General features: G+C 44.6%; 1 protein-coding gene and 1 long non-coding RNA gene across 10 annotated transcripts in view; one reads left to right on the top strand and one right to left on the bottom strand.

Moving 5' to 3' along the window:
- Positions 1 to 24,364, bottom strand: part of LOC308089529 (H-2 class II histocompatibility antigen, E-S beta chain-like) — a 142,324-nt gene that overhangs the window by 14,246 nt on the left and 103,714 nt on the right. For 6 of the 9 annotated variants that reach the window (XM_080434310.1, XM_080434311.1, XM_080434315.1 and 3 more), the window contains one exon: positions 23,126 to 24,158. Coding sequence is in view for 3 of the 9 variants with exons in the window: in XM_080434316.1 (XP_080290442.1) it covers positions 16 to 270; positions 1,258 to 1,324 (322 nt within the window). In the remaining 6 variants the exon portion in view is untranslated. Of the gene's footprint in view, positions 1 to 15; positions 271 to 1,257; positions 1,342 to 8,865; positions 8,965 to 23,125; positions 24,159 to 24,364 lie in introns of those variants that run through there. The other 3 variants (XM_080434316.1, XM_080434317.1, XM_080434318.1) reach the window with 2 other exon arrangements.
- Positions 1 to 24,364, top strand: part of LOC308089541 — an 89,710-nt gene that overhangs the window by 14,737 nt on the left and 50,609 nt on the right. Inside the window, exon 2 of the long non-coding RNA XR_013933518.1 lies at positions 23,378 to 23,506. This is a non-coding gene — a long non-coding RNA (uncharacterized lncRNA). The remainder of the gene's footprint in view (positions 1 to 23,377; positions 23,507 to 24,364) is intronic.

Raw genomic sequence — 24,364 nt, 5'->3', positions numbered from 1 at the left:
ATAGTATTCATGTACCTTTCACTGGTGGTTTCTTCAAGGCAGAGAGAATGAAGTCCAGGTTGAGTTTGCAGTGGTGCTGCTGACCCACAGCTAATGTATAACCTCCTGTGAAGGTGATGTGATCTACAAACGGAGGCTGAGGCTCCACCATCTTCCCTTTGTTGAAGTCTGCGTAGAACAACACTTCACCATCCAGTCCCATCATCCACTCTTTATATGGGTCTTTAACTGTGTCTGAACAGCCATTGAGTTGAATGTACTCATGGAACACTGGAAATAAAACAAAGATGACATTAAATTCAATCTTCATCATCATCATCATCATCATCATCATCATCATCATCATCTTCATCATGTTAAACAGTCATGTTTGGTTCTAAAGGTGAATATTAGAAGTATCTTCCTGTCAAACATTTTATTCAACAGATTTAAATGTTTTTATAATATTATGAAACAGATTCATAATGATTTATTTCAGGATGTGAACATAACATTATATAATATAATGTAATATAATATACAGTGGTGGAAAGAGTACTAAATGTTTTACTTAAGTAAAAGTATCAATACTGCAATGTAGAAATACTCTGTTACAAGTCCAGAATTTTTTATTTACTTGAGTAAAAGTACAAAAGTATTGGTGTCAAAATGTACTTAAAGTACCAAAAGTAGAAAGTACTCATTATGCAGAATGTCCCATTTCACAAGTTTTCAAATTTATAAAAATATTTTTGAAAATAGCAGATCTACAAGCTCACAATGTGTCGCATTGCGAGCTTGTAGATCGGCTATTTTCTAATGGTGTGTGTGTGTGTGTGTGTGTGTGTGTGTGTGGTGTGTGTGTGTGTGTGTGTGTGTGTGTGTGTGTGTGTGTGTGTGTGTGTGTGTGTGTGAGTCAGGTTGCACAGTGTAAAATAATTGATCCAAAGCCTGTTGGTTCGGGCCTTGAGGCTGAGCTACCGCTTACCAATGATATTATAAATAATAACACTATGAATAAACTGTATGTATATTTGATATATCAACATAACAGTAAGTTATTCACTATATAATCAACAGACATAATGTTTATTTATATTAATAACAATATAGATTTCATTTATCAAAAGTTAAAGTATGTAACAAATATATGTTTAAGAACATAAATACACATGTATTATATATAACAAGAGTACATCTATGAATGAATATTTTATATAATAAGAGTAGATTTATAACAGTATCTTTAATATAATAACATTAATATAATGTACTTACTTCCTGGGATCGCTTTGACATGAAGTACAGAGGAGAGGATGAGGAGGGTGGCTGTAATCTTCATCATCACTGATCAGAACTGAACTGAATTTAAAAGATGAGAATAAACAGATGAGAATAAACAGATGAGAATAAACAGATGGGAATAAACAGATCAGAATAAACAGATCAGAATAAACAGATGAGAATAAACAGATGAGAATAAACAGATGAGAATAAACAGATGAGAATAAACAGATGGGAATAAACAGATGTTTATTGAAAGAGAAGTTCTGGCGTCTGAAAGAGAATGAAGGAAGACTCGTTCTGTAGTTTCGACAAATCAGCCAATCAGATTAAAGATATGATGTTACATCATCTGTTTCCGGGGAGACGATGGTTGGGAATTTTTAAGAAAAACATAGTTAGAATGAAAGAAAGAAAGAAAGACAGAGAGACAGAAAAACAAAGAAAGACAGAAATATGTTTATAAAGTAAAATGTTGTAATGAATTAAAAGCTTTCAGATGAGACATGATAGGAGGTTAAAGCTTAAAGTTCATCACTTCAGATTGAAGTGATTAAATATTTTAGATATTAATAAAATAAATAATGTAGTTAGTTGGAGTATTTGTCTGTGTACATTTACACATGATGTGAAATGTGTCCTCATTTAACTCTGTGTACATTTACACATGATGTGAAATGTGTCCTCATTTAACTCATAAAGGTACAAAGAAGTCCAACACGCTTCAGCCAGGTAAAGTCGCAGTGAAATGACATTTTCGGTCATTTTATTTTGAAGTTTCAGTCTGAAACGGCCTCGCAACAAATCAGAAGGTTCCATCCGTTCAGGCTATGGCACGGTAGAACCTCACTCACGCGGTGCACAGTGCTAGTGTTTGTAGCCTGCAGGCCTATGTCCATATTTATGACCACGGATATGCTCTAAAAGTGTGAAAATTTTCACTACGTCTCTAAAGGTAGAAGGGTTCGTGTTCAACAGGGGTGACTCCACCCCCTAGTGGTGACTCCACCCCCTAATGGTGACTGCACCCCCTAGTGGTGACTGCACCCCCTAATGGTGACTGCACCTCCTAGTGGTGACTGCACCACCTAGTGCCCTAGTGGCGACTGACTGCAGTCACGTGACTGGCTGCACCTCCTAGTGGTGACTGCACCTCCTAGTGGTGACTGTACCCCCTAATGGTGACTGACTGCACCTCCTAGTGGTGACTGACTGCACCTCCTAGTGGTGACTGACTGCACCTCCTAGTGGTGACTGACTGCACCTCCTAGTGGTGACTGACTGCACACCCTAGTGGTGACTGACTGCACCTCCTAGTGGTGACTGACTGCACCTCCTAGTGGTGACTGACTGCACCTCCTAGTGGTGACTGACTGCACCTCCTAGTGGTGACTGACTGCACCTCCTAGTGGTGACTGACTGCACACCCTAGTGGTGACTGACTGCACCTCCTAGTGGTGACTGACTGCACCTCCTAGTGGTGACTGACTGCACCTCCTAGTGGTGACTGACTGCACCTCCTAGTGGTGACTGACTGCACCTCCTAGTGGTGACTGACTGCACACCCTAGTGGTGACTGACTGCACACCCTAGTGGTGACTGACTGCACATTACATTACATTACATTACATTACATTACATTACATTACAGTCATTTAGCAGACGCTTTTATCCAAAGCGACTTACAATAAGTGTATTCAACATAGGTAGGGAACGAAAACTACTAATCACAAGAAGAATTAGTGCATTTTCTGCAAAAACAAGCAACCAAGAGTATACCTAGCGCTAAGGTAACAGTGCAATATATCAGCTACATATTTCCTTAAACAGATGAGACAAAATAGCTAAATCAAATGAGCATGAGCTAAAACAATTAAGTGTATCGACTAAACAAGATCCAATAAACAATACAACAATAGAAAACAAGCGTTCGTACAACTAGTTAACAACAAGTAGGTCAGGCAGAGAGGAAGGATAGTGTTTCCTGAAGAGGTTCACCTCCTAGTGGTGACTGACTGCACCTCCTAGTGGTGACTGACCGCACCCCCTAGTGGTGACTGACTGCACCTCCTAGTGGTGACTGACTGCACCTCCTAGTGGTGACTGCACCTCCTAGTGGTGACTGCACCCCCTAGTGGTGACTGACTGCACCTCCTAGTGGTGAGTGACTGCACCTCCTAGTGGTGACTGACTGCACCCCCTAGTGGTGACTGCACCTCCTAGTGGTGACTGCACCTCCTAGTGGTGACTGCACCCCCTAGTGGTGACTGCACCTCCTAGTGGTGACTGCACCCCCTAGTGGTGACTGCACCTCCTAGTGGTGACTGACTGCACCTCCTAGTGGTGACTGCACCCCCTAGTGGTGACTGACTGCACCTCCTAGTGGTGACTGACTGACTGCACCTCCTAGTGGTGACTGACTGCACCTCCTAGTGGTGACTGACTGCACCTCCTAGTGGTGACTGACTGCACCTCCTAGTGGTGACTGACTGCACCTCCTAGTGGTGACTGACTGCACCTCCTAGTGGTGACTGACTGCACCTCCTAGTGGTGACTGACTGCACCCCCTAGTGGTGACTGACTGCACCTCCTAGTGGTGACTGACTGCACCTCCTAGTGGTGACTGACTGCACCCCCTAGTGGTGACTGACTGCACCTCCTAGTGGTGACTGACTGCACCTCCTAGTGGTGACTGACTGCACCTCCTAGTGGTGACTGACTGCACCTCCTAGTGGTGACTGACTGCACCTCCTAGTGGTGACTGACTGCACCCCCTAGTGGTGACTGACTGCACCTCCTAGTGGTGACTGACTGCACCTCCTAGTGGTGACTGACTGCACCTCCTAGTGGTGACTGACTGCACCTCCTAGTGGTGACTGACTGCACCTCCTAGTGGTGACTGACTGCACCTCCTAGTGGTGACTGACTGCACCTCCTAGTGGTGACTGACTGCACCTCCTAGTGGTGACTGACTGCACCCCCTAGTGGTGACTGACTGCACCTCCTAGTGGTGACTGACTGCACCTCCTAGTGGTGACTGACTGCACCTCCTAGTGGTGACTGACTGCACCTCCTAGTGGTGACTGACTGCACCTCCTAGTGGTGACTGACTGCACCCCCTAGTGGTGACTGACTGCACCTCCTAGTGGTGACTGACTGACTGCACCTCCTAGTGGTGACTGACTGCACCTCCTAGTGGTGACTGACTGCACCTCCTAGTGGTGACTGACTGCACCTCCTAGTGGTGACTGACTGCACCTCCTAGTGGTGACTGACTGCACCCCCTAGTGGTGACTGACTGCAGCTCCTAGTGGTGACTGGACCCCCTAGTGGTGACTGCACCTCCTAGTGGTGACTGCACCTCCTAGTGGTGACTGCACCCCCTAGTGGTGACTGCACCTCCTAGTGGTGACTGCACCCCCTAGTGGTGACTGCACCTCCTAGTGGTGACTGACTGCACCTCCTAGTGGTGACTGCACCCCCTAGTGGTGACTGACTGCACCTCCTAGTGGTGACTGACTGACTGCACCTCCTAGTGGTGACTGACTGCACCTCCTAGTGGTGACTGACTGCACCTCCTAGTGGTGACTGACTGCACCTCCTAGTGGTGACTGACTGCACCTCCTAGTGGTGACTGACTGCACCTCCTAGTGGTGACTGACTGCACCTCCTAGTGGTGACTGACTGCACCCCCTAGTGGTGACTGACTGCACCTCCTAGTGGTGACTGACTGCACCTCCTAGTGGTGACTGACTGCACCTCCTAGTGGTGACTGACTGCACCCCCTAGTGGTGACTGACTGCACCTCCTAGTGGTGACTGACTGCACCTCCTAGTGGTGACTGACTGCACCTCCTAGTGGTGACTGACTGCACCTCCTAGTGGTGACTGACTGCACCCCCTAGTGGTGACTGACTGCACCTCCTAGTGGTGACTGACTGCACCTCCTAGTGGTGACTGACTGCACCTCCTAGTGGTGACTGACTGCACCTCCTAGTGGTGACTGACTGCACCTCCTAGTGGTGACTGACTGCACCTCCTAGTGGTGACTGACTGCACCCCCTAGTGGTGACTGACTGCACCTCCTAGTGGTGACTGACTGCACCTCCTAGTGGTGACTGACTGCACCTCCTAGTGGTGACTGACTGCACCTCCTAGTGGTGACTGACTGCACCTCCTAGTGGTGACTGACTGCACCTCCTAGTGGTGACTGACTGCACCTCCTAGTGGTGACTGACTGCACCTCCTAGTGGTGACTGCACCCCCTAGTGGTGACTGACTGCACCTCCTAGTGGTGACTGACTGACTGCACCTCCTAGTGGTGACTGACTGCACCTCCTAGTGGTGACTGACTGCACCTCCTAGTGGTGACTGACTGCACCTCCTAGTGGTGACTGACTGCACTTCCTAGTGGTGACTGACTGCACCTCCTAGTGGTGACTGACTGCACCTCCTAGTGGTGACTGACTGCACCTCCTAGTGGTGACTGACTGCACCCCCTAGTGGTGACTGACTGCACCTCCTAGTGGTGACTGACTGCACCTCCTAGTGGTGACTGACTGCACCTCCTAGTGGTGACTGACTGCACACCCTAGTGGTGACTGACTGCACCTCCTAGTGGTGACTGACTGCACCTCCTAGTGGTGACTGACTGCACCTCCTAGTGGTGACTGACTGCACCTCCTAGTGGTGACTGACTGCACCTCCTAGTGGTGACTGACTGCACACCCTAGTGGTGACTGACTGCACACCCTAGTGGTGACTGACTGCACATTACATTACATTACATTACATTACATTACATTACATTACATTACATTACATTACAGTCATTTAGCAGACGCTTTTATCCAAAGCGACTTACAATAAGTGTATTCAACATAGGTAGGGAACGAAAACTACTAATCACAAGAAGAATTAGTGCATTTTCTGCAAAAACAAGCAACCAAGAGTATACCTAGCGCTAAGGTAAAAGTGCAATATATCAGCTACATATTTCCTTAAACAGATGAGACAAAATAGCTAAATCAAATGAGCATGAGCTAAAACAATTAAGTGTATCGACTAAACAAGATCCAATAAACAATACAACAATAGAAAACAAGCGTTCGTACAACTAGTTAACAACAAGTAGGTCAGGCAGAGAGGAAGGATAGTGTTTCCTGAAGAGGTTCACCTCCTAGTGGTGACTGACTGCACCTCCTAGTGGTGACTGACCGCACCCCCTAGTGGTGACTGACTGCACCTCCTAGTGGTGACTGACTGCACCTCCTAGTGGTGACTGCACCTCCTAGTGGTGACTGCACCCCCTAGTGGTGACTGACTGCACCTCCTAGTGGTGACTGACTGCACCTCCTAGTGGTGAGTGACTGCACCTCCTAGTGGTGACTGACTGCACCCCCTAGTGGTGACTGCACCTCCTAGTGGTGACTGCACCTCCTAGTGGTGACTGCACCCCCTAGTGGTGACTGCACCTCCTAGTGGTGACTGCACCCCCTAGTGGTGACTGCACCTCCTAGTGGTGACTGACTGCACCTCCTAGTGGTGACTGCACCCCCTAGTGGTGACTGACTGCACCTCCTAGTGGTGACTGACTGACTGCACCTCCTAGTGGTGACTGACTGCACCTCCTAGTGGTGACTGACTGCACCTCCTAGTGGTGACTGACTGCACCTCCTAGTGGTGACTGACTGCACCTCCTAGTGGTGACTGACTGCACCTCCTAGTGGTGACTGACTGCACCTCCTAGTGGTGACTGACTGCACCTCCTAGTGGTGACTGACTGCACCTCCTAGTGGTGACTGACTGCACCTCCTAGTGGTGACTGACTGCACCCCCTAGTGGTGACTGACTGCACCTCCTAGTGGTGACTGACTGCACCTCCTAGTGGTGACTGACTGCACCCCCTAGTGGTGACTGACTGCAGCTCCTAGTGGTGACTGACTGCAGCTCCTAGTGGTGACTGGACCCCCTAGTGGTGACTGCACCTCCTAGTGGTGACTGCACCTCCTAGTGGTGACTGCACCTCCTAGTGGTGACTGCACCTCCTAGTGGTTACTGACTGCACCTCCTAGTGGTGACTGGACCCCCTAGTGGTGACTGCACCTCCTAGTGGTGACTGCACCCCCTAGTGGTGACTGACTGCACCTCCTAGTGGTGACTGACTGCAGCTCCTAGTGGTGACTGCACCTCCTAGTGGTGACTGCACCTCCTAGTGGTGACTGCACCTCCTAGTGGTGACTGCACCTCCTAGTGGTGACTGACTGCACCCCCTAGTGGTGACTGACTGCACCTCCTAGTGGTGACTGACTGCAGCTCCTAGTGGTGACTGACTGCACCTCCTAGTGGTGACTGACTGCAGCTCCTAGTGGTGACTGCACCTCCTAGTGGTGACTGACTGCACCCCCTAGTGGTGACTGACTGCACCTCCTAGTGGTGACTGACTGCACCTCCTAGTGGTGACTGGACCCCTTAGTGGTAACTGACTGCACCTCCTATGGTGACTGCACCTCCTAGTGGTGACTGCACCCCCTAGTGGTGACTGCACCTCCTAGTGGTGACTGCACCTCCTAGTGGTGACTGCACCTCCTAGTGGTGACTGCACCCCCTAGTGGTGACTGCACCTCCTAGTGGTGACTGCACCCCCTAGTGGTGACTGCACCTCCTAGTGGTGACTGCACCCCCTAGTGGTGACTGCACCTCCTAGTGGTGACTGCACCCCCTACTGGTGACTGCACCTCCTAGTGGTGACTGCACCCCTTAGTGGTAACTGACTGCACCTCCTATGGTGACTGCACCTCCTAGTGGTGACTGCACCCCCTAGTGGTGACTGCACCTCCTAGTGGTGACTGCACCTCCTAGTGGTGACTGCACCCCCTAGTGGTGACTGCACCTCCTAGTGGTGACTGCACCCCCTAGTGGTGACTTCACCTCCCAGTGGTGACTGCACCCCCTAGTGGTGACTGCACCCCCTAGTGGTGACTGCACCTCCTAGTGGTGACTGCACCTCCTAGTGGTGACTGCACCTCCTAGTCACGCCCTGTAAAATAATAAATATGTACAGACCAGTGGAATGCTCCAACATTTTATTTGTGTATTCTCTTCTGAAGTGTCCAGGTATTTTAATGAACTATTATGCCACAACAATGTGGAATGTCCTACCAAAAGCCATGAAGGAGTGTAAAACCCTAATCTCCTCCAAAACCGCTCTAAAAGAGTACCTACAGGAGGCTGCAATTCAAACAAAACTGGCCCTTGTAAAAGTCAAAGCCTAACCCCCCCCCCCCCCCCATCGAACTGTCTACTGTACATATTTTAGTTTTTCGGTTTTCAAACAGTTTTTATGATGTTTTGCATAGTAGTGTATATCTGTCTGTCATTAAATGTCTCTATGAATTGAGTACAAAGGACCACAATGGAAACACGCCATAGGCTTTCTAGGTTTTAAAGCCTCTTAGCAGACCTTGTATTGAACTGTACTTTCCTGTGCTTTATACTGTTAATAAAGTATTCAATCAATCAATCAATCAATCAATCAATCAATCAATCAATCAATAAAAATAAACACATCAGAATAAACACATCAGAATAAACACATGTTTACCTCAAGAGAAGTTCTGGAGTCTGAAAGAGAATGAAGGAGGACCCGTTCTGCAGTTTAGACTAATCAGCCAATCAGATTAAAGATATGATGTTACATCAGCTGTTTCCGGGAAGACGATGGTGGGGAATTTTGAAGAAAAACATAGTTAGAATGAAAGAAAGACATATATATAGACAGATAGATAATATGTTTATAGAAGTAAAATGTTCTAATCAATTAAAAGCTTTCAGATGAGACATGATGGGAGGTTAAAGGTTAAAGTTCATCACTTCATATTGAAGTGATTAAATATTTTTAATATTAATAAAATAAATAATGTAGTTAGTTGTAGTATTTGTCTGTGTACATTTACAAATGTTGTGAAATGTGTCCTCATTTAACTCTGTGTACATTTACACATGATGTGAAATGTGTCCTCATTTAACTCTGTGTACAACATGATGACATCAAACAAACTGAATGTCACACATATGGAGCAACTACAGTAGTGTTACACTTTATTACAGGTAAATGAATTATAGACACAGTGTCTATGTAACACAGTGTTACACAGTGTTTAACACTTCATATGGTCATAACTCAGAGACCATTGCTCTGATCAGTGCAATATAGGACTGGATTAGAAGGCAGCAGTAAAACTCTATTAAGTATTAATTTACTTTTAAAAACTAAGGTGTTCCACATTCTCACATTCATCAGAAGCAGTTAGGGGTTCAGTGTCTTGCTCAAGGACACTTCAACATGAAGCCAGGAGGAGTCAGGGATCAAACCGGGAACCTCTGTAAACTGAACTCACAGACGCTCCTCTAATCCAAGCCTCATTACATTTCACTGATGATACCATCACGTCATGTGATCAAAGTGTTACTTCAGAGGTGTGTGTGTGTGTGTGTGTGTGTGTGTGTGTGTGTGTGTGTGTGTGTGTTGTGTGTGTGTGTGTGTGTGTGTGTGTGTGTGTGTGTGTGTGTGTGTGTGTGTGTGTGTGTGTGTGTGTGTGTGTGTGTGTGTGCGTGCGTGCGTGCGTGCGTGCGTGCGTGCGTGCGTGCGTGCGTGCGTGCGTGCGTGCGTGCGTGCGTGTGTGTTTTCAGCGTTGCTGGTAAAATGCTGTTCATGTTCATTAAACATCAATCTAAGCCTCATTACATCTCACTGCTGAAACCATCAAATGTCTTTAAAAACACACTGGTCATGTGATCAAAGTGTCACATGAGAGTGTGTGTGTGTGTGTGTGTGTGTGTGTGTGTGTGTGTGTGTGTGTGTGTGTGTGTGTGTGTGTGTGTGTGTGTGTGTGTGTGTGTGTGTGTGTGTGTGTGTGTGTGTGTGTGTGTGTGTGCGTGCGTGCGTGCGTGCTGCGTTATCTCATTGTATGCTAATGTCTGTTTATATTGCATTGTTTAATTTGTGTCATTACAGCACTTGACATGGTCATGTTAAATGTGAAATAATTACAGTTTGAGTTGAATTGAGTTGTTACATAAATATGAAGTAAAACAGTAATCAGTATTATTGAGCTTTTTACCAGATTACATTTGGTACTTGATCTGCCCATACTCGTTCCCCACAGAGGTCGTTACAGAGAACCATGTCCACACCCCCATGTGAACTTCTTCATGAAGCAACTCTGAAAGGAGAGACATTTCATGCACTGGAACAGGAAACACAAACATCCTCATTCCCTGAAACAAAATGCTCTCCCTGTATCACTTTCAGGTGTAAAAGGTAACACAGACTCTGGTACGAAAGAATATAATGATCCAGCACCCTCACTGGCACCCGTTTGTCATTTCCCGTCACCCATACCAAACCATTACAAATGAATGGCAATAATCATCAACAGTCTTTTTTGTCTCTTTTGTCACCTGTAGAATCCTGTGACGTCAGAGGTTGCTGTGATGGTTGCTGTGATGGTTGTTGGTGGTTTGTTATGGAAAATGAAGCAACTAAAGTCAACTCAAAAAGCTACACTTTATACTTATTGCAGTGAGACTCTTCCTCAGTATGTAATGTATCTGCTGCAGAGGCAACCCCCCAAAATACTGGGGACCCCCCCCCAAAATAATAATATTTGACATTCTATAGGTCACTGATATCGGCATGACAGCTAGAATCTGCGTCACATGAGACACAGAGAGGCCGGAAGTCAGTTGGTTTACATTCAGCCTTTTGGCCTTCAGAGTAAACGTTTTACAGTTACTCTTCTTACTAAGAAAAACACATTTTCTATCAACAAAGACATAATCACAACAACAACAAACACAAGTGAGCTATATGGTGTACTTTTGCACAAAAAAACAAAAGAAACAGACTAAAGGAAATGTGACTTTATAAAGAAGAAAAAAACCAAACCAAACACCTCCAAAGTTATTGGATCAAAGGTTCAATGTGGTGGCCACGCCACCAGGGGGCGCCAGGAGGCAACTGGAAAGGAGAGGATTCTGTCTATCATCTATCTGTCTATCTGTCTATCTGTCTGTCTGTCTGTCTGTCTGTCTGTCTGTCTGTCTGTCTGTCTGTCTGTATGTTTTATGTTTATGTTTTAAAATATTTGTTTAGCCCTTCAACAGTGTTCAAATGTCACAGGACGAACTAACAGCCGCAGCAGCCAGAAAAAAAACATAAAATAAAAACAAAACAAGACAAAATAAAACAAAATAAATCATAACAAAACAGAAAAAAAACACAAACCAGGTAGACAGTCATAACAGGAAGCCCTGGCCTGTAGGGCCTGTAGGGCCTGTAAGGCCTTCACGTCTACTACATTTTAATAGTTGTTCACGACCACTAGCCTACTGCTCTGCGTTTGAATCTGTCGGGGGGGTTCGTCATATCGCGTACGCACTAGCCTACAAGTGGGCGTGCCTTCAGATCAGGAAACAGGCCACGCTTTACCCAATCAAATGTAGTGGGCGGGATTTACGTGTGTACCGATCCTTCCCCACTAGAAACAAACCGAAACTAATTTAAAGAGGTGGTGCCATGGTTTTGCACTTTTTCTGTTTTTCATGTGTCAATGAGGTTGATAGAACTTCATTAAGCCCCCCGGTGGTGTTTTTATGGTGTTTTATGTCTTCTCTGACTATTTGGAGTTTCTTCCTGGAGGCTGAAACCTTGAGGGTCAAAAGTGCCAATAGAGAAACAGGGGCATTGTGACATCACAATGCCATACCCTCCCCCTCATTATCATAACACAACAGGTGTGGGCATGAGGAGGAGGAGGGACTAGGACAGGTGGGTGGTGCTAAGGTGGTGGAGGAGGTGCTAAGGTGAGAACCAGGTATACTTAATGAACTGGAGGCGTGTCCACATAAAAACAACATTTTACACTTACTGTACACTTTTTTTTTTTTTGAAAAAAATCCTTACATAATAATAATACCTTATGATCAGGTTTTAAGGTTGAAAAATATCATGGCACTCCATCTTTAACAATAGCGTCCTCGGAGCAGACAAAACCACGGAAAGATATTCACATTTTAACTTGCTCTTTCATCATAGAAACAAGTGGGCTTATAACCAAAACAATCCATGTTCTCTGGGAGAAGTGGTGTTAGTGTTCCGTGTAGAAATATTGTTAGTGGGAATGAAACAAGACCAGGAGACCTGGTTCTGCCAGACCCAGAATAAATTCCTAGTACGTAACACACCTACAAACCACTTCGCATGACGTGTCAGCCTGTGTCCCTTTTATGCCCATGTATGGAGAAAAGAGGGACAGACATGGACGAAAGGGAGCATATGGTCCAGGTATGGACGAAAGGGGGACAGACAAAGCCTCATGTAGGCCGACCCCCTGGGTCTGGCAAACATACTGTAGTCGCACCACCGGAGGTGAAAGGCTGAAGGCAGACCAAAACCCCGGTTTCCTTGCGTACGTGTGCAACGTCGACTTCCTCCCAGAGCCAAGTGAGATAGTCAAAAACAGCAGAGGGCGCTGTTTTTCCTATTCATTTGGCGATGGGTTCCCAGATTGCTAGCCTACTAACACAAAGTAGTCCAATAGTCAACTAGTGAAACCCATACAGTGGTTTTCAACCCTTTTCATGTCAAGGTCCATTATTTGTTCGGCATTTGAGCCACAGAACCACCGTTTGATGGAACGGCTGTGCTACAATTTGAGCTCCTGGATAGTTGTGCTGGACTCTGTATTTTATTTTCATACATTTCATTGTTGAGCCACTAGGTGGTGCATGTATGTTGTGTAACTCTTTAGCCTCTGTCACCAGTGGCGTGCACAGACATTTTGAGGGGCAGGTGCTCAAGTAAATTATACTTTTTTTTGTTTACTTGGTCTGCTCTTTTTTCCCTCTACACCTATACCTCTTTGCCAAAAATAGCCGATCTACAAGCCCACAACGCCTCGCAGCGCGAGGCGTTGTGAGCTTGTAGATCTGCTATTTTTGGCTAAAGTTCTCCTCAGAAAAGGGATGCTAGGTTTCGAGTGGTTATGGTAAAAAGAAAAATCATATCACATAAAGATTTGGCGGACCCCCTGTAGTAACTCTGAGGACCCCCTAGGGGTCCCGGACCCCTGTTGAAGACCCCTGCTGTAAACTGAAAAAAACAACAACTTTTTTTCCCTTTTTTTCAAAAGGGCACTTCTGGTCAAGAGGGCAAAGGGCAGGTGCTCTAGCACCACCTAGAGTCTATCTGTGCACGTCCCTGTCTGTCACTGTAGGCAAATTGGGCCTAATTAAGGGGAATTAGGTACACCTGTATACCTCAGTATGCTCAGATCTCCTCAGTTTGCAAGTTGTGACTGCAGATAGCAGATGTTTGACCTCCACTCTGTTTGTGATCACCATAGGATCATTGCTTGTAAGTTTGTGGTTTACTTTCTTTGTGAAAATGCTTTTGTGTTGATATTTGCTAACTTAGGCTACAGTGTTGTGCTTATTAGACTTTGTAGCTTACACCTGTTGTTTGTTTATGGCATTAGCTGGTGTTGCATCAGCCAGCATTATGTTCATTTGGGTTGTATTGTAGCTGTTATTTGGGGTTGTGCTTAAATTCATGTCATGTGTGTATAATTTTGCAGCACTGCTTAATGTATATAGTGCAGTATACATGACCAATCAATGTTTATTTCTCCTTTTTGTAGTTTTACTGTGTGTGTCCTGCTACACTGTGAGTGGAGAGGAATAAATCCATCGCTCAGCGAGAAACAGTAAAAGGACTCCCAGTTGTCTGTCTGCCAACATGTCGGAAAAGCAGCTCGTGGTGAGATCAGAGTGCGGATGCTCATCGCAAGCATCAAAACGCTCCAGTAGATCATTAACTAGTCTGGCTACAGTAGAAGCACGCGCCAAGGCTGAAGCGGCGCGTGCCAAAGCGGCCTTCGCACAAAGGGAGATTGATGTAGAAGTGAACCAGGCTCACTGGAGGCCATGCAGCAGGAGAAAGAGGCGGCAGCCGCCTTAGCCGAAGCCACGGTCTTTGAAGCAGCTGCGGCCATGGAAAACATCGACGGGCTGTCTGGGGTGCCAGACGTCGATCAAAGCTCACCTCATAAACCATCCGAGAGAACTGAAAAGTATGTTCAGGAGCAGTATGCCATATGTGAACACCGAGGAGCCATCAGCATACACTGACGGTGCAGAGCCCGACGCTCAGGCTAAATTGGCTTCCTCAGCAACTGACAACCACAAGCCACCATTTGACCCTTCCCCAGAACAGAAACCTATTCATAACCAAGGTGAGAGGCAGTTCTCATCTCCACGTAGCCCAACGCCTAACAAACCGTCTCGTACCTTGAGACGCCCAATGGTCCATTTCAGCCTTAAAAAAGAAGATGAGTGGAACACACCACAGTCAACTGAGTTTAAGAGCTCACGGTCACCTAGAGACAATAGTGCATAATGACCAGTCAACTGGAGATGGACATCATGTGTCTGGCGAATCCTGTTCCGTCTTAGACTTAGCCAAGTTCCTACCTTGATTTGAAACCCAGTGAGGAACTTGATCTGCTAATTAGGTGGCTTGGACCAGAATCCACTGAACATGCAAGGAGAATGAGGTCAGTCAACATCAGAGACCCTGCGGAGGCCCTCAATATGGTCTGGGAAAGGTTAGAGGAGTGCTACGGCTCTGCAGAGGCCATGGAGTCTGCTCTCTTTAACAAGCTGCAATGTTTCCCCCAGATCTCAAGCAGAGACCCTCAACGCCTGCAGGAGTTAGGTGACCTTCTCCTTGAAATTCACTAAGCCAAACAGGAAGGTCACTTAGGCGGCCTGAACTACCTGGATACTGCCCATGGCATCAGCCCTATTCTGGAGAAACTGCCCTCCAATCTCCAGGAGAAATGGATGGTGCATGGCACAAGATTTAAACAACAATATCACCTCAGCTTCCCACCTTTCTCAGTGTTCACCGGTTTCATTCGTGATGAAGCGAGGATGAGGAATGACCCGAGTTTCATTGCTACAACCTTTCGCACCATCCCACCTCAGAGAGACAAATTCTCACCGAAATCGGCAAGAACGGCCGTAACAGTGCACAGAACAGAGGTGGACAGCACTCAACAGAAGGATGAGGCCAAAGATTCGGACAACCCTAAGAAGCAGTGTCCTATTCATAAACAACCGCACCCTCTGCACAAGTGTAGAGGTTTCAGACTAAAGCCCCTGGAGGAACGAAAGGCCTTCCTTAAAGAGAACGGTATATGTTTCCGTTGCTGTGCCTCAACTTCACACCAAGCAAAGAACTGCAAGGCTGTCATTCAATGTTCTGAGTGTGACAGTGACAGGCACATTGCAGCCCTTCATGCTGGCCCAGCACCCTGGACAGTGAAGCCAACCTCTGAAGAGGATGGTGGGGAGGAAGAGGACTCTCCCTCCTCTTCTTAGTTGTTTATGTGATATCCTCACAGATACCAGGCGGGGAGTGTGCTGGACTCTGTATTTTATTTTCATATATTTCATTGTTGAGCCACTAGGTGGTGCATGTATGTTGCCTGTATACCTCAGTATGCTCATATCTCCTCAGTTTGCAAGTTGTGACTGCAGATAGCAGATGTTTGACCTCCACTCTGTTTGTGATCACCATAGGATCATTGCTTGTAAGTTTGTGGTTTACTTTCTTTGTGAAAAAATGGTTTTGTGTTGATATTTGCTAACTTAGGCTACAGTGTTGTGCTTTATTAGACATTGTAGCTTACACCTGTTGTTTGTTTATGGCATTAGCTGGTGTTGCATCAGCCAGCATTATGTTCATTTGGGTTGTATTGTAGCTGCTCTCCTGTTATTGGGGGTTGTGCTTAAATTCATGTCATGTGTGTATAATTTTGCAGCACTTCTTAATGTATATAGTGCAGTATACAATGTATACTGCACTATATACATTAAGCAGTGCTGCATAACCAATCAATGTTTATTTCTCCTTTTTGTAGTTTTACTGTGTGTGTCCTGCTACACTGTGAGTGGAGAGGAATAAATCCATCGCTCAGCGAGAAACAGTAAAAGGACTCCCAGTTGTCTGTCTGCCTAGTTGGAAAAGGGGGCACTTTTTGACGAGGGCGGAATAATAGTCCTTTTGAACTCACCCATTTCTGTTCTCAAGGTCAATATTGGGTTTTAACCCAAACACTTCTTTTATTTTTCTTTGTATTATTCACTAAAACCATGACCAGCTCATCATCACTTGAGGTTGTAGACTCCATTGTTTCTCCGTGGCGTGAAAAAACTCACCACAGATAACTTTATTGACGTTATGAATTGTATACGCACATACACGTCGAGTTCAACGACGGCGCCATCGCCACCATCAGGATGAGCGAGGAGGACGCGCTCAGGACGGTGCTGCTGGACCTGTGAGCGCCCCGTACCTACCTGCCATGTCGTTGTCGTGCACTACTAGTGTCCTTAGCCCATGCCAACCCTCTCTAGACTTATAGTGAGGGAAATATGTAACAAAAAATGGCTCAGTTGTTCACTTCCGGCAGAAAGTGTGAAAATTTGCATATGGCATGTTTGAAGTATGCTGATTTCAAAATTTGCCGGATTCAAGCACTTTTCCCATGGGATCTGGTCGTAAAATGAGAATTAAAGATGGCCGCCAACGTTTTTGGTTCAATTAGGTTTTGTATTCCAATCTTTGACACATCATCACTTTTGAATGTGAAACAAGTTTGTTTTGATAAAATCCAAATTGTAATGCAGCAATACTTTGACATTTTCACTTTCTGTAGATTAATTTAGCAGATTACGGTCTGTTTTTATTACTGGGTTCACACTTATTTAATATTTTTGTAGCAACAGTGAAAACTCATTCTTCAAAAATAGCATATTAGATGGTTGGCAGTGCATGTAACGGACCTTCAGGAACTTCCAAATGATTCCCCAGATACCCATCGTGAATTTGTCAAGGGGAACTTTGTCATCGCACAAGTTCTCTGCTTTGGCACACGATCAGATGCATGAACAGCAGAACGCTATTGTGAAAGGTGATGGCGGAATTGTTGGAATTACTGAGAATGAGGGGGCTCTTCGCCAGTGGTTGGTGGCTGGTCCCGAAATAGCCAGGATCCTAAATGAGTTTGAAGACCAGTTTCAGGGACGGAGGAAAACTGATGTCCGCCACCACGAGCAATCCAGAAAGCCTTTGCATCAGATCTCAATAATGCAATCAGTACGTTCGAAAAGCTGGGGAATCGATTCTCAGAAGACAGTAACGACTTGTATGTGCTTGACACCAAAGTCATCATGCCTGATGAAGTGGTAGCCACAGTGCGATCTGTGGAGGACATTGGCAAAACACAATTTGATGGATTTGTAGAGAAGCGAATCAAGGATCCTTCTATCAATTTCTATGATAACATTGCAAAGAACAATCACCTCTGTTCAAATCAAAGCTGAGGAAAACATCTTCAAAGTCTCAGGTGAAGATAACAAGTATGAAGAGTGACGTGCAGCTGTTTTCATGAATGTACATTGCTAGCCAAGCTAGAGATGGTGATCTTGACACATTCTTTGAACACGAGTGCCATGCGTGGCCACCGGCATTGGCTGAAGGTATCAATACAATGTGCCCACCAATCGGTAAAGCTGATCTCTTGCCCTGTTTGGAAACTTTAGCACCAAGTCCTGGTGATACCCCAGTTTGTATTTTTGATGGTGCTGCCTTAGTCCATCAGTTATAGCCTAAGAAGTGTAACAGTGTGGTCAGTACATTCGGTGACTATGCAGAAACAGTTCCTTCCGTACATTGCACGAAAGTTGAATGAGGAGACTGTGATGCGTGTTGATGTGGTGTGGGACACGTACAGAACGGACAGTCTCAAGGAAGGAACCAGGCTTGGTCGTGGCATCGGCATACCACTCAATGTGACTGAACAGACATCCGTGCCACTAAACTGGAGCAGCTTCCTTCGAGTAGATTCCAACAAAAAGACATTATTCTGCTGCTCTAGAAACAATGGTTGTTCCAGATGGGAAAACACTTCTCACAACCTATGAAGAAGCCCCCCTTCAGATGTTTCTCAACTTCAACCATGTACATACACATGAAGAGGCTGATTCGCGAATGTTGCTACATGCCTGGCACGCCTACCAGCGGGGGTACTCTGAAGAAAGTGAACGAGGCACGCAAGCAGCTATTTGCTCATGGAAATCGCAAAGTGGAAAATATTCCACCCACAAAGGAGGCACTTCGTCAACATGTGAAGAGAGCAGTATTTCAAGCTGGTCACATCTGGGGACAGTCCCAAATTGCCAACCCAGAGATTCCTTCACCTGCAGATTGGGGATGGGTGAAAAGTTAGGACGATGGCTGGTGTCCATTTTGGACGGTGATGGCAGAGGTGGCGTCTAAAGGGTGTCGAGAGCTGATCAAATGCATGTGTAAAAAAACGGTGTGCTGGAAAATTCAAATGTTTTGCGGCTAATCTACCATGCACAGAACTGTGTTTCTGTTCAGGACAATGCTTCCAAGAAGAACAGAGTAGGACAGATTAAATAAACAAGTTAATGAGAAATACATGTATTGTCCCACAAGTGGAAAAGCTCTACGTCCTCCCGGTGGAGGCTTTGACAACACACAAGTGTGTGTGGGGAGGAATCAATTGGCATAATGACTAAATTTAGACTGGGCAAAACCTATAACAATTGGATAAAAGGGTGTACCAAACTTTTCTCAGTTGATTCTTATGTGTTTTTTCCCGTAGAATCCATTTCTGCCATTTTTCAATCAATAAGTCAGACGCTTTGGTCTGACTTCTTGGATCCGGCAATTTTTTAATTCAGCGCCCAAAAATACCCCTAGGTGCAAAATGTCACACTTTCTGCCGGAAGTGAACAACTTTTTCACATATTTCTCCCACTAGTTTGGGAGAGCTTGGGGATGAACTCATGATGCTTTGAAACATGTTTTATCCCCATGTTTAACACTAGGCTAACGCTATGCTACATGCCTTCTTTTGCTTTAGAAATGTATTTTGAAAAGAAAAGATAATTGTTTTCCTTTTCATGCTTTTTAAATTAAATGCATCCCTGGATTGGGAAGGGATCGTGTAAATATTGTTGTGAATTTTGCCTATTTGCTGTTTGCCAAATCCAACGAGTATTATTATTATTTTCATGATTTTTTTTTTCTTTCTTTGCTGTTTAAATTCATCCCAACGTTTTACATGAGCAAACCCATAGCTGGAGTGGTCAAATCCATAGCTGGAGTGGTCAAACCCATAGCTGGAACCGTCGTCCATGTTAAACCCCATAGCTGGAGTGATCTCCCATCGTTGTGCCTTCCTGGCTGCCCTTAATGCCACTGGTTCTCAAACATTTTCATGTCAAGGACCCCGAAATGTATTTGTCCCCTATCTGAGAATATTGGTGCCAGGGACCCCCATAGAAGATATGTGTTGTTCAAATATTTCTAATATTCCTAATTTTGCTAATCTTTACCAGATTATTATTTATTTATTTTAAATAGCTGTATCTGGGTTTAAAGTCCTTAAACTGAGTTTGATGCTATATTAACACATTTTGCTGGGGACCCCCTGGGAACCCCTTCAAGGACCCCTGGGGGTCCCCTGACCCCACTTTGAGAACCACTGGTTTTATGTTACATCCCACTGAGCATTTTTCGGGCTATTAGACGTCTAAAATACGTCTAAGGGATCGGAGCTAAAATAGGGTTATAATTGGTATAACAGTGAAAGTTTTTTAGATTAGCTATTTTTTAAGCGGCTATTTATAGACCGTCTATATTATAGCCGTTGAAATGACGTCTATAATATAGACGTCTATATACAGACGCTTAAAAAATAGCTAATCAATGTAGGCTATGCCTAGATGTCTAAAAAACTTTCACTGTTAGACCAGTTATAACCCTGTTTTAGACAGAGGTCTAATAGCCGACTATGACTCACTGGGATATTTATGACAAGGCTTTGGATAAACTGTTACATGTGATACAATGCTGCCCCCTGCTGGTCCACATGGACCCTGATGGTAGTAGTTCTAACACTGTTTCATGTCATGGACCCCTAAAGCCTAAACTGACACATATTACCCATTTGAACACATAGGCCAGGGACCCCCACAAGAGCTACGGCAGTGATTCAATGACCCCCCTGTTTGATATGCATTAGACCAAGGACCCCCATTTAATACCTTTTTGATCATTGAGAACTACTGGTTCTGGGAGTGAGGAAGAGTAATTCTTGGTAGAACTATATACTGATCTGTGGGTTTGGACGACATCGTCCATGAGGAAACGTTTTTTTATGACATCGGTGTCGGCAGCCAATCTGTGTTGATTTTTAACCCCTACAGACCTGGCATTTTGGTAATGTCATTAAAACATTCATCTATAAGCTCACAGTGTGACACAATGTGAGGTGTTGTCAGCTCACAGAGTGGCTCATTTGGAAAAAGTTTCAAATAACAGAAGCTTTGACTTGATTTATTTTAGAAAATAAAATCAAAGTGTTTGAAATTGATTAGAATTGATAAGTTTGTTTGCACCTTTTTGACAAAATATGGGTCATAAACATGGGTAAGGGGAGGGGCTAGAACTCTCCTAGATGGTGATCGTCTATATTTGTTTGTAAATTTCAGTACATTTCACGGTTTGGTTTTAACCACTTAAACCCCAGTATCCGTATTCTGGGAAAACCTTCGCAGGAAAATAGCAGATCGACAAGCTGTGAGCTTGTAGATCTGCTATTTTCAGTGAAGATATGTTAATGTCGAGCGTAAACATGAAGGTCACTAGTATGGATCCCTGAGGGACGTCTGGGTTAAAGTGGTTAAGCTCCTCCCCCTGGTAGAATAGTAACTTTACGGAGATGTTGCCGATGACGATGAAGATGGTGTGTTGCCGTGGTGATGCACATTGCTGCTCAGGGGAAATGTGATTTAGAAGATGATGTGGGGTTTGCATAAAACAACTGTGATCTGCATAACACAACTGCCATCACATTCATACTTCTACTTTAGATTGATTTTCACTTTCAGATATAATATTAACCCTTACTTTGCTGTGATGTTTGTGTGAAGCCAGCCAACAGCCAACCAGTCACTGTATGTTTGTGTAAAAACACAGGCCAATAAAATGGATTCTGATTACCTTTTCTTACCCCTTCTTTTTGATAGAAAATAAGTTGACAAATTAAATGAGCTGCTCTTGAAAAACATTAAATCTCCATTTCTGAATGATTTAGTCCCTATGGGTCTGTGGCAGATTGGTACGGTGACAATTAAGAAGCTGGTCTAGATCAAGGGTTCCCAAACTGTTCAGGCCGCGACCCCCCAAAATAATCACATTTGAACTGGGGACCCCCCAAAATAATCCTATTTGAACTGGGGACCCCCCAAAATAATCCTATTTGAACTGGGGACCCCCCAAAATAATCCTATTTTAACTTGGGAGCGAGGCGTTGTGAGCTTGTAGATCTGCTATTTTCATTTTTTTTAAATCTAGAGTCAAACACAATGTAATGCCTTAACTCCTACATTCCAAGTGCTTATCAGGGTGGGGGGTCCCCAGTTCAAATATGATTATTTTGGGGGGTCAAGGTCTGAAAAGGTTGAGAACCACTTGTTTAGATGGTATAAAGTTACAACAAGAACATCAGTGTTCAACATCAAGCTCAGCCTGTGTTGGAATAATGTCCAACATGTTATGGGGAAATATATCTATAGCCTAACCTAACAATTTGCACAGTTCTGTTTTGCGTGTGTGTGTGTGTGTGTGTGTGTGTGTGTGTGTGTGTGTGTGTGTGTGTGTGTGTGTGTGTGTGTGTGTGTGTGTGTGTGTGTGTGTGTGTGTGTGTGTGTGTGTTTTGTTTTCTGCAGGACTGCTTGCAGCACCTAACTTTGTCACCTGTAGAATCTTGTGACGCCAGGTGGTTTGTGATGGAAAATGAAGCAACTAAAGTCAACAAAAAAAGCTATACTTTATACTTATTGCAGTGAGACACTTTCTCAGTATGTATCTGCTGCACACACAACCCCCCAAAATAATCATATTTGAACTGGGGACCCCCCAAAATAATCATATTTGAACTGGGACCCCCCAGGTGATTGGAATTGTAGGAGTTGAGGCATTACATTTGTTTGACTCGGTTCCACAGATAAATAGTGAAAATAGCCGATATACAAGCTCACAATGCCTCACGTTGCGAGGTGTTCTGAGCTTGTAGATCGACTATTTTCACAATATTTGCCTTTTTCTTAATTAGATTATTTGACAATTTGTCCAATATTTTTGACCAGTTTTTATAGTATAGTTTGTTGATTACTTTTGATGCAGTAATGCTCTTTTTTTAATCTGATTAATTTTTTTAAAGGTATTAAAGAGGTTTAAAAGTCCTTAAATTGTCCCTTTACTGTCACCACCTGGGACCCCCTCAATGTGGTGGCCAAGCCGCCAGGGGGCGCCAGGAGGCAACTGGAAAGGAGAGGATTCTGTCTATCCATCATCTGTCTGTCTGTCTGTCTGTCTGTCTGTCTGTCTGTCTGTCTGTCTGTCTGTCTGTCTGTCTGTCTGTCTGTCTGTCTGTCTGTCTGTCTGTCTGTCTGTCTGTCTGTCTGTCTGTCTGTCTGGGTATATCTAGAGCTTTTTCACTATTTGGAAATGTTTCCCTATTTCCATGGGAACCCCTGTATGTTTTATGTCATTCAAGTATGTTTTAATGGTATTAAATATCTTTTCAGCTTAAAGGCCCTGTAAAGGCAGCCCAACAACAAATAATGTCCAGTGAGGGATGTGGTGTGAAGCTTTTCCAACGCGTGGTGTTGACAGTAACTCAGGTCTTCTCTTTGAGTGCATTTAAAATGTTTATTTTGAAGCAGGATGATAACAGCATAAACAAAGCCGGGTGTTTAACGGATAACTAAACAACTAACTGTGATAAGAAAATAAACCCAAAATAACTCAAAACAAACTGAAAACAAACAAACGCACACACGGTTGAAAAACTGTATGGTTTCCCTCTGTGATTCCCAATCCCTAATGCTGTACACCTGTGACACCCCCAAATAGGCTGTGCCCCCAAATAGGCTGTGCCCCCAAATAGGCTGTGCCCCCAAATTGGCTGAAGCCCCGCCTACTATATGCCCAGGTCAATCAGTAATATCACAACACCTTCACAATATCACAGCAACTTCATACACCTAGTAAACCACAATCACATTGGCTGCAACAGGTCCTCCAGCAGTGTTCAGAGGAACACAAAAAACACAAAAAACACAAACCAGGTAGGCGGTCGTAACAGGAAGCCCTGTCAGGCATTCACGTCTACTACATTTTAATAGTTGTCCACTTGTTGAAAGGACACATTTGTGAAAAAGGTTGATGATGTCATCATTGTGCTGCTGTTATGATTATTTAATAGCAGATTTTTTTTTTTTTTAATCATTTTTATCCCTCGATTTTTGTAACCCTTTTTTCACCCGATGCCAAGTGATCCTGGACACTACCCTCCCCTCACCAGCCAAGGGAGGCCAGGGCCGAGCTCATGCCTCCTTCAATGCATGAGAGACAACTGACATTCTTGTCACCTGACAGGGGAGAGTTTCCCTGGTAGGACGTTGCGTGTGGAAGGAACACGTTATTCCAACCAGTTCCTTTCCCCTCCATCAGGCGCCCCGGCTGACCAGGGGGAGGCAGTATAGTGACCAGGATTATTACATGTTTTTGTGAGGGTATTAACTACCCTGAGACACACGGGGAGAACATGCAAACTCCACACAGACTATTTAAAAATGTAAAAGCTGATTGAACACACATGTATTTCTTCCTCTCTCCACCAGGGGCAGCGATGACTCTCTGCTTCTCTGAAAACACACCCAGGTGTTCTGTGAAAAGACAATAAACCAATAAGAATCAGAATTTATTAACCGTGTGAACATGTTAACACTTTAGAACAACCTTCCCTTATAATAGTAAATGAATAATTTCAAGTATTAGTTAATGTATTATTCATAACTTGATAAATGTGTGGTAGTATTAATGATTTAAAACTATGCTATAAATAGTTAATAGATCATGAACAAGTTATTAG

Source organism: Gymnoscopelus braueri (assembly GCF_963280865.1).
Source record: "Gymnoscopelus braueri genome assembly, chromosome: 7".
Classification (NCBI taxonomy): Eukaryota; Metazoa; Chordata; class Actinopteri; order Myctophiformes; family Myctophidae; genus Gymnoscopelus; species Gymnoscopelus braueri.
The sequence above is the reverse complement of the archived record's forward strand: the minus strand, read 5'-3'. Positions and strand labels throughout refer to the sequence as shown.